General features: G+C 37.4%; 1 protein-coding gene and 1 non-coding gene across 3 annotated transcripts in view; one reads left to right on the top strand and one right to left on the bottom strand.

Moving 5' to 3' along the window:
- Positions 1-1,201: 1,201 nt before the first annotated feature.
- Positions 1,202-1,283, bottom strand: trnas-cga (transfer RNA serine (anticodon CGA)). The gene has a single exon. It is a non-coding gene; the product is annotated as a tRNA-Ser (tRNA).
- Positions 1,284-6,878: 5,595 nt separating this feature from the next.
- creb3l1 (cAMP responsive element binding protein 3-like 1) overlaps positions 6,879-18,917 on the top strand; it is a 37,066-nt gene continuing 25,027 nt past the window's right edge. For both annotated transcript variants that reach the window (XM_072445438.1, XM_072445507.1), the window contains exons 1-2: positions 6,879-7,146; positions 18,413-18,545. In XM_072445438.1, coding sequence (XP_072301539.1) covers positions 7,039-7,146; positions 18,413-18,545 — 241 coding nt within the window. In that variant the 5' untranslated portion in view covers positions 6,879-7,038. The remainder of the gene's footprint in view (positions 7,147-18,412; positions 18,546-18,917) is intronic.

The raw sequence follows: 18,917 nt of genomic DNA, 5'->3' as shown, positions 1-18,917 counted from the left end.
AATAGCAGCTGAAGTAAAATAATTAAAGTGGTATTTTATATGAATGTATAATTAATTAAATGATTAATAGCGGCACCATAAAGCAAAAATACAGTTTTTGCACATGCACGTGAAAGCTTGTTGTGGTTAGCCCTGAACATGTGTCATTCATCTTTTATAATCATGTGCAGTACTATTATAATCATGTGCAATACTGTTATAATCATGTGCAGTACTGTTATAATCATGTGCAGTACTGTTATAATCATGTGCAGTACTGTTATAATCATGTGCAATGCAGTTATAATCATGTGCAATACTGTTATAATCATGTGCAGTACTGTTATAATCATGTGCAATGCAGTTATAATCATGTGCAATACTGTTATAATCATGTGAAATACTGTTATAAATATGTGCAATACTGTGACATAATGCCAATCATCCCTGGTGCAATATTGTCTGTCCATTTAACAGCCACCTACTGTAAATAAGAGTGTCATTTTTTAAGTTATTTCTATCTTATCTGTTTTTATTATTCCACTTCTGTTCCTAATTTGTGTTTCTGTGCCTAATCTGTGTTGCAACACTGAAATTTCTCCATTGTGGGACAAATAAAGGTTATCTTCTTGTCTTATCTTATTACAGAATCCGATAGCTAGCGTTAGCATGAAACTTTAGCACTAGACAAACATTATAATGATAAGATTTGTGGTTTATACCAACGCAAATCTTGAACTTGAATCATGTGTTTTCCTTCTGTAGTCACTTATGATTGTTTTTAAAAAAAAAGTGTAAAGTTTCGGATGAAGTCGAGTTCATTTTAGCTTGACGTTTCGACGCTCACTTCCGTAAACTTTACGTGACGTAAACGTACGTAGTAGAAACACGTTGATTGGCTCGTTAGATATGGCTCGTTCAATCAATGTATTTTGTATTTTATGTCAACCAGAAGTAAATGATAAAAAAGCAGATAAACTTATAAAAATATATTGTATTGTTAAAGTTTCATTAGATCAAAAGGATCTATTACATTATCAAAAGGCACAATTCGTGACTCTTCTGGTGATGTCAGCCTGCGCTTTTTAATCTGACTTGGACATTTTTCACGGTTTTACTTTCTTTCCCACAGATGTGATGGAAACTAAAGCCAACAATAACCTGCTCTTCTCCTCCAATAACAGAGCCGCGTTCTCTCAAGACAAGAGCATAAATGAACCATCGTCACGAACAGGATTCGAACCTGTGCGGGGAAACCCCATTGGATTTCGAGTCCAACGCCTTAACCTCTCGGCCACCGTGACACCCGCTGTTGTCATGTGTGTATAATAATTATACCTATCAGAAATGCATTATGGATTTATTATTATCATTATTATTATTATTAAAATATCAGATAGTTTAATTTAGAAATTACACTTAAAAAATAAATGTTTGAAGTCATTGCACAAAATCCTTCTGCGCATGCGCAATGTCAGCGTCGTTGACGCGTTGGGCCGATACTTCAACGTAGGGTGATGTGGGCGTGGCTTGCAAGGACCCCGCTGAAATAATAATATATAATATATTGTTTTGAACACTGTGCTTGTTTCTGAGTTCTTCCAGTCTAAGCCAGCATTCCAGTGGCACAGATGAGGCAAAGTGTGCACAGACCCGAGCACATATGCAGTCTTTCACTGACTAATTCAACCAAGTATTTATTTCCATTGTATTATTTTTGCTAAATTATGTAGCTGTGGTTTTAATTTTCTATTTCCTTCAATCAAAGAGAGTAAAATTACAGGTGTAACTTGCATTCATCTGATTAAATTAAATACTGGCTGCATGTTTTATGGTAAACAGTGCCCTCTACTGCACTAAAATACTTCTAGTTTCATTTGGCAAGAATTAAATAATTTGTACCAGATAAACAGGGCTATAAGTTTATATCATTTCGAAATACGAATGCTGTAATTGATTGTTGAGCGAACACTTGCATTGATTAAAATATTTTTATATGTATAGAAGTACAAATCAGAGCTGTTCAGATCTTCGGCCTCAATTCCAAGTCAAGTCCATGTCTCTGCTTTGAGTGTAAAGTCATTTCAAGACTTTACTCCACCCCAAAGACAGCTCATGTGTCTTTTTAGTTTTTGCAATTTATGTGTCTTCAATTGTTTGAAGAGGGGAGGGGCATGTTCTAGTTTGTTCCGACAAATAAAATACTACTACTACTTACTACTACCTACTACTACTAGTACTTCTACTACCTACTACTATTATTAATTACTACTCCCTACTACTACTACTATTACTACTACTACTACTACTACTACTACATATTATTCTATTATAGTAGTACAATTACTAGTACTACTATACTTACTATACTACTATAGCACTACATATTTATATGGTCGTATAGACTTAAGGAAGACAGAGAAAATGAGGGTATATTTTGAATGTCTTTCAAAATGTACATCATTTCTATCCCTCATTTTCAATTGACCCTGGTCAAAAAATTATAAATTATGCAAAAAGACATAGATTTTGACCAGGTTCATTTTAGAAATAGCCTCGAGATGATCATTGTTCTTTGCCATTTGTGCATTTTTATCATTCTGTTCAATGCCTTGCCTGTTCCGTTTCCTATAATTACACATGAATATGGACTTCATGGTTGAATTCTTTGTTGAATAGGACCTTGGTCATTAGTTGGGTCGGATTAACAATTATAATCACGAGAATGTCTCGTCTCGTCTCTGCAGCAAAAAGCATCAACAAACCTTCGACCGATGACGTCATTGAAAGGTTAACGTCTGAAATTGGATCAGAAAATAGAACCATGAGTCACAGTTTGCATCATCGGAACACCATGCACCAATTGCAAAGCTCAATCTAGTCTACCTGACAGAACTGGCCAATGAGGACACAGCCCTGTTCGGCTGAGTGACTTTATGAATGAAATGGATGGGTACACAGTGGGGAGATGGAAGAGATGGGTAAATGAACTGTGAAATATATATATAATAATAATAATAATAATAATAATAATAATAATAACCATGGATGTATGAATCAGGATTACATCAGAATCCAGGACTTACTTTTAAGAATAAATCAAGACCAAACCAGGACTAAAGCATAACTAAAAGCATTACTAAACTGTAACTATACCCGGACAAAGCCGAACTTAACATAAATGACATAATATTACACATATGAATAAACCAATACTTAACTAGGACAAAATCAAAACTAAAACAGGATTTAGAAGACTAAACTAGACCTAAACCAGAATTCAACGAAGTCCAAACTTAACTAGGGATGGATCAGGACTAACTAAAGCTAAGCCAGGACATGATTTGCATTTAAGATTAAATAACAATTGAAGGGCTAAACCAGGAATAAAAGGGATTAAATCACAACTAAACCAGAATTAGCCAAATTAATATTAAAACTCTAGTTTACTTTAAAGTCCTCAAATAAAACTGGGAACATTTAGAGAGAATAAAACTTTAACATGTGTCTATTTTTCTTCTGCCATTAATGAACACTCAAATCTAAAACTTGAGCTGTTTGGTTTCCCTGTTGATCTGAAAGTTTCTCTTCTGGAAGCTACTAAACTTGAGGGACGTCTTGCTTTGCCATTACAAGTATTACACTTCATTGTATTTAGATATTGTGGAAATCCAGATTGTTGCATTTCTTGTAGTAAAACCAGCTTGAATCAAATCAATACAAAGTTAATCTTTCAGGGAATAGACACACAGTATTTCCGGCTTGTAAAAAACAACACCCTCCTTTAAAACACAATACCAGGAAGCAAAGAGGAGAGCAGTGATTTGGAAAAAAAGCAGGTTGTAAAGTTAGACACAGTTGCATGAGAGGAAGTTCGAATTGCAGTCAGAACAGCTGATGGTAATCGCTGAAAGAGAAGCGGAAGAAGAGAAGTTCCCCAGGGAGACTCACCTTCTCTGGGACGATTCTGTGACAATTAGTGCCTCTCATGGAGGACAGAGGAAGACAGGACAGTTCTGCTCATATGTATAACATCTGGGTTATTATTTTTTTTTCACAAAGATTGACAGTTAAGGCTACAACTAACGGTTATTTTAGTAGTCGACTGGTCAACACTGACTTTTGGGTTCCGTCCTACTGCTCAGGGATATTAGACTGAGATGAACAAAGCACTCCAGTCTTCTTTTGACATCGCCATCCCATTTGAATTCATTCATTTTCTACCGCTTGTTCCCATTTGGGGTCGCGGGTGACTTTGGGCCTTAGGCTTTGGGCCATTTGAATTCAGAACTATGTATATGGGCCTCAAAACTCCTGCCATGGACACAAGACGACTGATACATCTGGAACATACTTCTGGCGGCAGGAAAAGGGCAATCACAAAAAATGAGACATCAATCAAAGACTGGACTGACATGATAATTGACGCACAAAAAATGCATAAAATTACGTTCAGATTAAATTTGAAAATGGACAATTACACTGGACTACAGTGTTCAGGACTATTTCAATGGTTTGTATGCTGTCTCTCTCTGTCTCGTTCTATTGTGTTTGTTACAACAACAACAACAACAACAACAACAACAAATGAATGAAAAGAATATATATGCATTGAATATTTAAGGTGAAATTTCATTGCTTAAAAAAAACACCTGAGAATTAGACCAATAAAGTGCTAATTGCAAATCCAGCAGAAAAATTCTAGCCTTCATTAGAATTGCCTTTATTAATATTACACCCAAAGACAAAAATACATACAGGCTATAAATAGAGTACTATAGACTATGACTAATATCTATTTTATTATAATAGATACAAGTTTGGACTACTTAATGCACGTTATCTGGATTATGTAGGATTGGAATTAACCTGGGACTAAACCTGGAAGTGCTGGAAGTGACCCAGGACTCATGTGAACGCAGCCTAAAGAAATTCCTCATATACAGTAAATGCCAGTTGCAGTTAACCAATGGGAAATAGGTCGTCCTTTCAGCTCTTACGACACGGTCCTCTCGCCGATACAATCACAGTCCGAGGAGAAAAGGCGAAGCACAAAACACAAAGAGATAAAGTTTCAATTTCACTCTCAGCGACGGCTTAGATTTCAGTACGGTTTGCCAAAGGTACAAGCGTCTATAGAGCAAAACTATCAATGAACGTACAGGAAAAATTGCATGTGAACCGCTTGTAACTATTACGCTGGCTTTTAAGGTTGTAGTTGTTTTCTATTTTGGGTGTGAAAATCATATTCATTAAAAAGATATGAAATGTATTGTCATTTTGTAAAAAGATTTGAAAGGACTTGGGGCTTGACTTTGATTTGAAACATGTAAATCAATGACTTGCACTATGCACTAAACGCACTAAACAATGCACTAAACGCCTTAATTGTATTTTCAAATGTAAGAAGTTGGAAAAAAATGTGTCATTATTGAGTAAACAATTGCAGTGTTGTTTTAAGTCCTTTTCCTCTCTTGTAAAGTTACCAGATTTGTACATGTTTGATGCTTATCCTTCAAAATACATGTTACATCATTTCATCAAACTAATATACAACATTTGCTTTACTTTTTTCAAATTTGCTAACTCAACTCTTACAGTCTTATAGTCTTAACTATAGTTGGTTGGTATTTGGTCAAATCCAGTAGCTTTATTGTAAATTGCTGGCACTAAAGACATTCTGTCGTCGCTGTAAAATCCAGGTGGGACTGATAATGTTTACGAGACGCTGCTGCGTTTAAAAAGATTTTCCAGGAAGTGCCCAAAACCAGACTCCAAACGCCAATTAGACCCAGACCAAACAGAGCGAGACCACTACAATGGAGACAGGGGGATTTAAGGGAGAAAATGGGTGCATATCAAGTATTATACGGATAATTATTGTATAAGTATAGTCTAAGGAAATGTAATCTTCAATCAGCCATTTCATATCAATGCATAGTGAATTCCACCAATTTAACATATATTAATGAGTTCAAAGGTTGGATATTTGTAATCTTTTTGTTATTGTTGTTGTACCATAAGGTTTCAACTGTAGAGTGTTGTATAAGTAACTTCTGTGACTATAGATTGAAGTAATTTGTAAGTGTTTCATTCATCTTTGTATTTGTAGCGGCCCAATTGGGATTAACCAAACAAAATCACAAAACATGAAAACTCAAGGAGGTTTTGGCAGATGAAAATCACCCATATACATATGAGTGATATCAGAGCATGGTTTAAAGACTTTTGCATAATTTGTATGATTAATAGGAGATTATGACGGACACAAATCCTTATTTTTAAGTTTCACTGGACAAATACTTCCAGAAATATTAGCCCCACGCAGGTTTTCCATTTGCTCTACAAATGAATTAGATTTTTTGTGAAACTCAAGTACAATTTTGCTATAGAAAAGCAAAGACTGTTGTAAAGACTTAAAATCATTAGTATGTAGATCTGATGTCACTTTATGATTAAAATGTTGAACTGACAAGATAAGATAAGATATTCCTTTATTGTCCACACATGGGGAAATTTCATTGTTGCAACGCAGGTAGATACAGAGGAAAAGGACAGAAAACTTACAGGAAGTTTAAAACACACTCTTAATAGAAGAACTCTTATAACAAAACTCTTCGAAACAAAAACTCCTATAGACAAAACCTCTCATTTCCTAATAAGGAATGGAGGGGAAAAATAAACAAAGATAAAAAATAAAATAAAAACAAGATAATACTACTAATAATGGTAAAATAAAGGGTCTATAGACTATATACTGCCATTGAAATACATTTGATATAGTGAAGTGCCGTAAACCCTTGAGGGTGTTACGATCAGACGAGCAGAGGGCGTGGTCTAGGACGTTGAATATTCATGAGCTCTGCGTGACGCCCGGACGCACGGCCCAGACGCACACAAACAGCTGGATGGAGCTCCGACGGCACTAGACGCTCTCGCTGCCCGCTCAAAGGCGCACCAGCATCGGCCAAGGATGCGCAGACACACCGCTCCTCTGCCGGATCACAGCTGAATGAGAGAGATTGTTTTTGGAGCGAGACGAAACCAAAACGCACGAAAATGGACGATATTTTGGAGAGTTTAGCGGCGGACAAACTGTATCCGACCGCGAGCAGCAACCTGTTGGACCTGGAGGAGCTGAGCGATGGGGATTTTCTGTCAAACGTGGTGCGTAAATTGATTTGGGGTTGAAGCTTGGGTCAAAAAATACATGGTTTATATGAATTTTTTTTTTTTTCAAGTGTTTTCGTCATTTCGTGGTTGGTTTTAGACTTGTTTTGATCATCTGACCTGCAGAATTCGGGTGTAAACTCCTTTTAAAAATTTTTTTGTGTTATTGGTTTCGTTAGAGTGGATTTTATTTGACGTTTAGTGTAGGTTTTAGTTGAATATAATAGATACATCTTTTACACAATTGATTTTTTTAGACTCTTTCTTCAAATATTTTCCTTATTTTTCCGCAATTGCCTTTGGCCCCTTTTATGATACAGCCATACAGATTTAGTTCGATTTTAGATCATGCTTCTCCAAATGTTCCCATGTTTAGTCCTTTTTTTGCAAAGCTGCTTAGTTGTACCTGGTTTCGTGACGTTGGGAGAAACCAGCCTGAATCATATGCATTCATACATATAAATACATACAATATAAAATACATAAATTCCACTATAAAAGAAAAACATGAAATCATTTCTCGTGCGTCTTGACGTCTTTGGTGTTGCCGTGGGCGTGGTCAGCTCGAGTCCACATCCTGCTCAGATCCGGGCGACCTCATTCATTAAAGCCCCGTTTATTTACACACCAATCATATAAACACTATATATACACTGCAGTATTGTGGTTTGGAGTCGGGGCCTATTCATCTGAATGTATTTAACGCTGTCACTAAATCAGAGAAAAGCCTGTCTTCTTTAATAGTAATAATAATAATGATAATAATAATAATAATCTTGTATAAAGTCTGTCGGACCCCCACTGTTGCCTCGCATCACAGCATTCATCCATCCCACACTCGGTAGTGGTATGTACTATCTCTTGTAGTCATAGCTGCCCTGGGCCTGGCTGACAGTGACTGTCAATCTGCGCTTAAGGCCTCTTCAAACCAAATCACTCAAATGTGCACCACGTTCATACCACAGGTGGGGGAAGTGTCTTGCACAAGGACACAGTGTTTGTATGCACTATGTCTTCTGGATAAGATGAATACTCTGAGCCACTTTTCAGTCCTGTTTTAAATGTCAGTACTTCTTCAGGTTTAGTTAGTCCTGATACTTTTGAGTAGAGATACTTTTCTCCAATGAAGGTGAATTTATTATGAAACCAAGACTTGTCTAAACTTTGTTTCCGTGATTCACTTCTGTCAAACAATGTAAAGAATGCGGGTTTGGGATCCTGGTTTCAGAAATGCTCCGCATGGTGTCTCCAAATGACTCGGACTGTCACCACAGAAACCCACAATGCATTGCCCTAAACTCACATGTGACCATTTTAAATTTAAACTTCATTTTAACCATCCACTGCACGAAGCCTTCTCCAGCTCAAACTCTCACTGAGGTTCAGATCTGTAGGACATTAGTATCTGCTTCTCCTCAGATGTTTTCTCTGATGCCAATGATCTGACTCTTCTCAAACACAATGAAATATTTTCCATGACCACGGGATTTGTCTTTCCACATGGATGTTTCATTCACTGCATCAGATGGGTTTAAATACTGTGTTACAGCTGAAAGATCATCACCCATGCAGCAGTTATCCAGAAGGAGGAGAGGAGCTGCTTTATTTGCTCTGTTTAATCCATGTGGACAGTCTTTTTGGACAGGCAGTGTCACTACAGGGAGTTAAGATGTTATAAGAAGTGACTTTGCCTAAATTTGAACCCTTTAACTTTCAAGTTCAGTCCTAAAAACTTATCTATAATTCATATTCTATTGCCTAGTTATTAACATTTATAACCACCAGTCACTACTACTACTACTACTACTACTACTACTACTATATTAATATGACTATTGGTTTATACTAAGTGTTTTCATAAACCAAGACTATAGGATCAAACCTGGGATTAAACTAGACACCGTGGCATAACATTGCAATAAACCACTTATAACTTAATTCAAACTAGACAAATATTGAGTGGTTGGTGACAGATTCTAACGTTTTGCTCTTAGTGTTTTCCATTATCTCCAAATACACGTTTTTGTTGTTAATGAAAGACTGAGGTGAAGGTGATGATCGGGTTCAGAGGGTGAGAACCAAAGCAGCTGAACAGACATGGTCCAGGTGTCCACAACACTCCGTTATTAAGCAGAGTGACCAGAAAGTGGGTTTGAAGGACACTTATTTTATAACTATTTTATTCAAAGATGTTTTAATGTTATAAAGATGTTCCATTAACTTACTCACAGTTGTATTTGGATTGATTCATGTCTGTTTGAATAATCCTGCATTGTCCTGCTCAGCCCATTTCTGTTTACATCTTCCCTTGATCCCTGCTCGGTATTGAGGCATGTGAGATTCAAAAGAAATTCCAGTTTTTCAGTACTTTGATGAGACTAGATTACGTTACAGAATACATTTATTGCAGTTATTTAGTATTCTGTATGTAATGTTTTCTTCCTAACACTAACTTTGGTGAAATGTCACGATGTAGAGGCTAATCAGTTCTGCAGGTTCCTGTTTCTATTAACTGTTTCAAACCAATATTGATATTTAAAATGACCATAAATAATCTAATTCAAAATAGGCCCCCAAAAAGAGCATGATTTGTCTTTTTATATATACATGTAAGAATGCTTTAAATCATGTTTTCATTGGTATTTGTTCCCATTTATCCTGTCAAAGTTGTATTTACAGTGGTTCATGCATGGTTGCTCTGACTCTCCCCATGTCCCCTCCCCTGACCCCCCAGACACGCCCACTGCAATGGTCTTACTTGGTGCTCTAGTGGTAAATACAATGGTGGTACAATAAATGTTCATATTAAAACTACTTCATGCCACTGATACAATAACCATAAAGCGGGATTATCCTAGTAAACCCTCTTCACAAAGTACGATATTGTTTGGTTAGTACTGTATAAGAAAACTCTACTGCTCAAATCTTATGATACCACAAAAATATAACAAAACATGACAAAGAAAATGTATAAACGGTAAATACTGACTCTTCAAAAATAAGAATTATGAAATGATAAGTTTAGATATTGTAATTATTGTGACAAGCCTAGATTTACTGTTGTGTACCATAAAAGCACAGGCAGAAATGACAACCATTGTTTTCAAACCAGAAGTCTGCAGAATTTCATTGTTTTAGGTCAATAGTGTGATTTAAACAGTCCAAAGAATAAAATAAGGATCCACAAGTGTAATTTATTGTAAAGTATATAACAGACCAAATCATAATATATATTCTTCAAGACTACCACTAAGACTAATATTTTTTATTCTATTTAATTCTAAAGACACCTTTTAGTCAACATATAGTTTAGTTAGTTACTTAGTTCATTCACAGAATAGTCCAGTTTAAGTTCAGCTGTAATTTTCATAGTTTTCTAGCGTTTGTCTTTATATTCTAGTCTTTTGAATTGTTCACATCCTGGTTTATTCTTGTCTCTGATTCAGCCCATGTCTGTTGTGGTTTCAGTCTAAATGAAGACCTTCTCTGGACCCACTTAGACCAGAACTTGGGTCAGATCTGGTCTCTGGTCTGGTCTTCGGTCTAGGAAAAAAAGACAGCGTTTTGTGGTTTTCTAATTCAAAGCAGTAGTGTGGGCCATTGTAGTCATAAGTGATTGCATTTTGGATTTAGTCATAGGTTAGTTGATTGGCCGAACACATTTTTTATACAATGTTTCATCACATTTTCCAATAATTTGTTCAAAATGTCAATGATTCAAAATTACTTCATCTAATTAAATAAAACACACATTTTAATCTGAATTTAATTATTCTGTTCAATTTACTACTACTATTACTACCACTACTACTACTACTACTACTACTTCTACTTTTACTACTACTACTTCTACTAGCCAATAATACAGCCAGAGTTTAGTTCTTCATGAAGACTGGATTTTGTCCTTGTTTAGTCATAATTTAGTCCTGGTTTGCACTGATTTTATTCCGAATGTATCTGTCTTGTCCTGTGTTTAGTCCTGTTTTTGTCCTGATTTGGACATGAGTATTTAGTCCTGGTTAAGTCCTTGTGTGGTCAGTTTTGTACACCTTTCTATAGTTTTATCAGCCCTCGTCGGTCCTATCTGAGTCACGTTCTAGCCCATGTCTGATCTTGATTTAATCCCGGTTTGCTTCTCCCTCCGTCTCATCTTTTTCCCAAAACCGAATCTTTTGTTTCCTTTACTTTTCACCTAATTTTTGCCATAACTTTTGCCTAAACTGCTCCATTCAAACCCTGTGCTCCAGCCGTCCACACGCCCAGCCTCTTCCTTTTCATCCTACCCCCTCATTGGTTCAAATTCCTCACACTGCGTTCTGATTGGTTGCTGGCTACATAGCTGGAATGTGAGACGCTCCACAGTGAACGCACGGAGTTCACTGAGTCTAGGCGGTTCAAGGAAAGTCCGGCTTTTCTGAGTCCAGACTAAGCCCCGGCCACAAAGACTCACGTGATCACGGTTCGGATCCAGGTTTAGACCGAGATCCAAAGGTTAGAAGATGTTTTGGACAAATGTCTCCCTCGGGTGACACACTGTAAAAATCGAAAAGCTTTGGGCTAAATTTAGACGCTTCATTGTTGTGGATCAAACTGCAATTTTCCAGGTTAAATGACAAAACTTTTACGAGTTATTTTTAATAAATTTTATAAATTGACAGCTCTTAATACACAATAAAGAGTCTATTCTAGTATAATTTTAATTCTAGTATAAAGTCTAATAAAAGGTAAGGTAATAAAAGAAAATATGGAGGTATAAGAATTTGCATGGATGAATAAAACAAATGAGAAAGGAATAATTGACATTTATCGATATTGACAATAAATTAACGGTTAACAAAAAACATGATCAAAAAATAGTGCAGAAATATACACAATATATGGTGGGAGATATTGACAAAAAATATGTATGTATATAGATTTTATTTTTTATATTGATAATGATATTCAGATGATATTTTAGGAATATTCTAAAATGTGCCTGTAAATGTCTCTTGTTGAGGTTCAAATGTGAATAGACCATACAATTAATCACAACTCTATTACTACTACAGACAATATACTCAATTAACAGTCAAATTTGAATCCATTATCAATTTTGTCCTGTTTTAAAGAAGTAACTACGGCCATCTGCTTCTTTTGAGAGTCACACTTCACTGTGATTGGTTAAAACCTCTCACTCAGAGCAGGACCGGGGCTGAAAAAGGAAAACGGGCGTGTTTAAACATAGAAATGCAAAAGAAACAGATCATCACAGTCAAGGATGAATTTTTTATAGCCCTATTTTTTAATTACTTAAGTTAAGAGGTTTTAGTCCTAAGAATGACAACGTATGATAATATACTGTAGACTCACCAAGTAAAACATGTCTTTAAAAAAACATTTCTCTTCTATTTTTCCTTTGGTTCTATGAAAACTTGGTCACAATGACACAATCAGCGACAAAATAAATGAGACTAGATGAAAACCACAGAACTAAACCATGACTTAACCAATAAAAACACGACGACGCTGAGACTAAATAAATATAGTCTGAAGGTTCTATTTTCTCCTCGAGTTAAAAGAAAAGGAAATTATTACAACAGCGGCACAAACCAGTCAGACTCTTCATGGCCCATTTCCCCGTCGTGTCGTTAAACTGGTGGTGGTCTAAAGGCTGAGCACGAGACCACAACAAATCAGACGTCATAATCATAAATGAATCCAAACTATTATTAACTGTGAGATTCATTCCAGCGTATCATTGTCTTACTCTGTCTTTCATTTGGGAGAATAGAGGAAAAATACTGACAATGTGTTATTTTGTTATTTTATTTTGAGTTAATTATGAATATTGTCGTAGCAGTTGTAAAAAAAACATTTGTATTTGCTGTTGTAGTAGTGGTAGTAGTTGCGGTAGTAGTTGTAGTAGAAGTAGTGGTAGTAGTTGTAGTAGAAGTAGTGGTAGTAGTTGTAGTAGGAGTAGTGGTAGTAGTTGTAGTAGGAGTAGTGGTAGTAGTAGTAGTAGTAATGGTAGTAGTTGTAGTAGAAGTAGTAGTAGTAGTAGTAGTAGTAGTAGTAGTAGAAGTAGTAGTGGTAGTAGTTGTAGTAGTAGTTGTGGTAGAAGTAGTGGTAGTAGTTGTAGTAGAAGTAGTGGTAGTAGTTGTGGTAGAAGTAGTGGTAGTAGTTGTGGTAGAAGTAGTGGTAGTAGTTGTGGTAGTAGTAGTGGTAGTAGTTGTAGTAGAAGTAGTGGTAGTAGTTGTAGTAGAAGTAGTGGTAGTAGTTGTAGTAGAAGTAGTGGTAGTAGTTGTAGTAGGAGTAGTGGTAGTAGTTGTAGTAGAAGTAGTGGTAGTAGTTGTAGTAGAAGTAGTGGTAGTAGTTGTAGTAGGAGTAGTGGTAGTAGTAGTAGTAGTAATGGTAGTAGTTGTAGTAGAAGTAGTGGTAGTAGTTGTAGTAGAAGTAGTGGTAGTAGTTGTGGTAGAAGTAGTGGTAGTAGTTGTAGTAGAAGTAGTGGTAGTAGTTGTGGTAGAAGTAGTGGTAGTAGTTGTGGTAGAAGTAGTGGTAGTAGTTGTAGTAGAAGTAGTGGTATTAGTTGTAGTAGAAGTAGTGGTAGTAGTTGTGGTAGAAGTAGTGGTAGTAGTTGTAGTAGAAGTAGTGGTATTAGTTGTAGTAGAAGTAGTGGTAGTAGTTGTGGTAGAAGTAGTGGTAGTAGTTGTAGTAGAAGTAGTGGTAGTAGTTGTAGTAGAAGTAGTGATAGTAGTTGTAGTAGAAGTAGTGGTATTAGTTGTGGTAGAAGTAGTGGTAGTAGTTGTAGTAGAAGTAGTGGTATTAGTTGTAGTAGAAGTAGTGGTAGTAGTTGTAGTAGAAGTAGTGGTAGTAGTTGTAGTAGAAGTAGTAGTAGTTGGCTAATTGTAGTTGTAATAGTAGTTGTTCAGAATATTTGTATGTTTCAAAATGTCATTAATTTCCTTTTAATTTAGTTCACTGTGTGTTGTGTTCTGTTCAGTTTAAAAACAGAAAGACAAAATAAATATAAAAAACACACCTTCACTCGCTCCAAACAGAACTGAAATCGCCTTCACTACAAACTGGCAAATGGCGATCAATTTTCATTCCATTCGCCCTCTTCTGGCAACAATAGTGTATTGTATGAATCCTCTGTTGAATTTGTGGACAAAAATCTTAATTCAATATTTTTTTGTAATTTAAAAACCAAATAAAAAAGTAATAAATAATCATGATGACTAAAACAATTACTAAAATCAGATCCATTTTCATTGGTTAAAACTGACAAAATGAACTGATATTTGTCTGTTGACTGAAACTACTATAGTTTAGTCGACTAAATTGACATGACATTTGTATCTACTAAAACTGCAACACAACCAAAACATAATTATTTCACTAAATCTTGACAAAACATAACTTAAGGCTCTTTCCCTGTGTTGCATACATACATTATATCAAATTGGACCATGTGAAATTCCAATGCAAAGAAGTCTAAGAGCATTTCAGAACATTTGACATTCGTGCAGTGTCGGGCACATGTTTGCACAAGTCAGTAACACGTTCAAGACAAAAGCAGACAGAATAAAAAGCCCAGTTTCTTTTAGTCTAATTGTTTATAATAACTTCAATTATAGTAACTGGTTCTTGCTGTTTATACTGGTCCACTCTTATTATCCTTAATGCTGCCAATCTTCTCAATTTAGCTGCAAACTGTTTATTTTTGCCTGACCCATATTCCCAAACGGGACAAACTTAAAGGGGTGCGGCATTTAAAGGGATATTTTCTAGTGCGACCCACAGAAAAAGGACAAGGACACTCTGTTTGAGTCAAGTTTCAGGACTACACGCTGCAGCGGAGGCCTGAAACGCTGAGTTGAGAGATTTTTAGCATTTTGTTAACGTTTTGTGAATGGAAGTAGAGTAGTAGTAGTAACAGTAGTATTGGTAGTAGCACCAGTTATAGGTTTTCAGCCACTACAACGACTGCTATTTCTAATACTAGGCTGGAAGCTTTACATCCTTCTAGTCCCAAACTTGGATACAGTATAACAAGGAAGGAAGGGCATCTGATTTAAAAGTCACAGATACTTATTATAGAAATGAATTCACAACTGACAAAACTATAACATATGAAACTACCGGTAATCCATTGGAATGAATCAGAATCGAGCGTGTCCTTTGTCTTCAGCAGAATCCTTTAGTATTTTTGCCAAAGTTGTCTGGCTTAGTCCGTGTTTTAGACATGATTTAGTCCTGGTTTTATCTTGTTTAAGTCTTGGCTTAGTTTTCGCCTATTTTTGCTTTTCAGATGTGGTTTTATGTCCTAGTGTAGTCCAGGGCTGCAAATAGTGATCATATTGATAATGGATTATTCTTTAGATGATTTGATGAGTTGTTTGGATCGCAAAAGTCACGTGACGGAAAGACTTTTACGAAATGTAACTTGGATGAAGCTGAAGTGAATCCGCTTGAGGATCTTGATGTGGTGCGTTTATGGACTAAGGAGTGTTTTAATCAAAAACACTACATTTACACGTTTACGCATCATTTTCATGCACATGTGGCTCAGTTTGAGTCGTTAAACTTATTATTTCAGCTCATGTGATGCTTTGGAACCTGTTTATTGACCTGTTAACCATTATCCATCCATCCATCTTCTGCCGCTTTATCCGGGGCCGGGTCGCGGGGGCAGCAGTCTGAGCAGGGACTCCCAGACTTCCTTCTCCCCAGACACTTCCTCTAACTCCTCCGGGGGGATCCCGAGGCGTTCCCAGGCCAGCCGAGAGACATAGTCTCTCCAGCGTGTCCTGGGTCTTCCCCGGGGCCTCTTCCCGGTGGGACATGCCTGAAACACCTCCCGAGGGAGGCGCCCAGGAGGCATCCGGAACAGATGCCCGAGCCACCTCAGCTGGCTCCTCTCGACGTGGAGGAGCAGCGGCTCTACTCCGAGCTCCCCCCGTGTGGCCGAGCTCCTCACCTTATCTCTAAGGGAGCGCCCAGCCACCCGGCGGAGGAAACTCATTTCGACCGCTTGTATCCGCGATCTTGTTCTTTCGGTCACTACCCAAAGCTCATGACCATAGGTGAGGGTAGGAACGTAGACCGACCGGTAAATAGAGAGCTTTGCCTTTCGGCTCAGCTCCCTCTTTACCACAACGGTCCGATGCAGCGACTGCATCACTGCAGCCGCTGCACCGATCCGCCTGTCGATCTCACGCTCCATCCTTCCCTCACTCGTGAACAAGACCCCGAGATACTTGAACTCCTCCATTATTCTAAACTAAAGTTATTATTTCATATTGAATCATTTCTTAATAATTAGATTAACTTTCAGCTCTAGGACAGGAGTTTATTAGTCCACCGAGCTGTTTTGAACTGGAATCAGACCCTGTATAGACCTGGTTTAGTCCAAGTTTAGTCCTGGTTTAGTCCAAGTGCTTGTTCAGTTTAGTTTCTATTTAACTCCTGATGAGACGTCTTAGCTTAAAGGTCCCATAACATGCAAAATCGACTTTTCAGAGCTTTTAACCTTCTTACATTGCTATTTGTGCTTCATATATGTACCCAGAGTGTTTTTTTGATTGATTCCCGCAGTGTTTAGCTATATTATAGACTATCTCCTTTCCTCGAATCTCCAAACTGACGGGCGGTGGGGCAAGACCGCGTCATAAGGGCAAGCACGCGTCATTATCCCCCCTCAACCTTAACTATTATGTTAAGGGTGATGCACAACACTTATTATTATCAATTATACACTTAGGATAGACTACGAAACGTGAAAAAAAGCATGTTATGGCACCTTTAATCCTGCTTCAGTCCTGGTTTAGTCTTGGCTTAATCCTGGTTCAGTCCTCGTTTGGTTTTGGCTTAATCCTGGTTTAGTCCTGGTTTAGTCCAAGTCCTTGTTCAGTTTAGTTTCTATTTAACTCCTGATGAGACCCAGTGCAGTCTTAGTCCAGTTCTGCTTCAGTCCTGGTTTGGTCTTGGCTTAATCCTGGTTCAGTCCTGGTTTAGTCTTGGCTTAATCCTGGTTTAGTCCTGGTTTAGTCCTAGTGCTTGTTCAGTTTAGTTTCTATTTAACTCCTGATGAGACCCAGTGCAGTCTTAGTCCAGTTCTGCTTCAGTCCTGGTTTGGTCTTGGCTTAATCCTGCTTCAGTCCTGGTTTAGTCTTGGCTTAATCCTGGTTTAGTCCTGGTTTAGTCCTAGTGCTTGTTCAGTTTAGTTTCTATTTAACTCCTGATGAGACCCAGTGCAGTCTTAGTCCAGTTCTGCTTCAGTCCTGGTTTGGTCTTGGCTTAATCCTGCTTCAGTCCTGGTTTAGTCTTGGCTTAATCCTGGTTTAGTCCTGGTTTAGTCCTAGTGCTTGTTCAGTTTAGTTTCTATTTAACTCCTGATGAGACCCAGTGCAGTCTTAGTCCAGTTCTGCTTCAGTCCTGGTTTGGTCTTGGCTTAATCCTGCTTCAGTCCTCGTTCGGTCTTGGTTATCGTCCCGGTTTTATCACATTTCAACCTATTTTCAAACCTGGATTGCTCTTGGCTCAGTCCTGCTTCAGTCCCTGTTTAATCTTGGCCCGGTCCTTGTTAAGTCCCGGTCCCTTGTTTATATTGTTTGTCCATTATTTGCGGGTTTGCGTCACTGTGTCAAATGTCCCTATAAATCCTCTGTGACTCATGCATCAGACAGACGCCCCTTATTCACTTCAACAGACTCGGCTACAGCATCAATCTGACGCTGACATGTCTGTTGGTGCACAGTTAAATAGTGTAGAGCTGCAGTTATGTTTATTTTCGTAGCTGACAAATGAGCGATTATGTTTTAGATTAGTCCACAATTATTCCTTTTGTAAATTGCGACTTTTAGAATACATTATGTACGGAATAAAGGTTGAACTCATTCCATGCCTCCTGCTTTTTGCTGTGGTTAATGTATAGCCTTATATCCCCAATAAAGCCGTTAGTTGAGTAATAAAAATCTCGGTTGTCTATGACAGCATCGAGCGAGCTAAAGGACTACAGCCCTACTGCGAACAACACAATATCCAGCTCTTTTTTTAAACATGTTTTACATATTTGAACATATTTCAGTCATCTCTCAAGTCATTATGCTGCTGAACATGTTTAAAATGTGCACTGAACGCTAAATCTTGATCTATAAAGAAGTACAAATCTAATCACAATCACACTTGCACATAATCAACAACAACAACAAAAAAATAAGCTTTTATTCAATATTATTTTTCCATGTGAGGTCATCAAATCCCTTTGTGTGGTTTGCAGCCGTTCTCTGGAGATCAGATGGAGGACTTCAGCAGCGACCTCTTCAGCAGTTTCTTTGACGATCATCTTTTAGAGCGGCCATTTTTAAATGACCGACCCTCAATGTTACATCTAGAGCTGGACACCAACCCAGGTCTGTGCTGAACTCTACTACTACTACTATAACTGCTACTACTGCTATAACTGCTACTACTGCTACTATAACTGCTACTACTGCTGCTATAACTACTACTACTGCTGCTATAACTACTACAACTGCTGCCATAACTACTACTACTACAACTATAACTACTACTACTGCTGCTATAACTGCTACTACTGCTGCTATAACTACTACTACTGCTGCTATAACTACTATAAAATAAAAATAATGCATTAAAAATGCATAAAAATCACAGACATGATTTTAATGCATTTTTTTCCTGTTCCTTGTGTGTGAATTGTGCTCTACAAATAAACTTGCCTTGCTTTACTACTGCTACTACAACTGCTACTACTACTACCA

This window comes from Eucyclogobius newberryi, unplaced genomic scaffold (genome assembly GCF_026437365.1).
Source record: "Eucyclogobius newberryi isolate DKJ021-1_F unplaced genomic scaffold, fEucNew1.0.hap1 SCAF_1, whole genome shotgun sequence".
In the NCBI taxonomy this organism is placed as follows: Eukaryota; Metazoa; Chordata; class Actinopteri; order Gobiiformes; family Gobiidae; genus Eucyclogobius; species Eucyclogobius newberryi.
The sequence above is the reverse complement of the archived record's forward strand: the minus strand, read 5'-3'. Positions and strand labels throughout refer to the sequence as shown.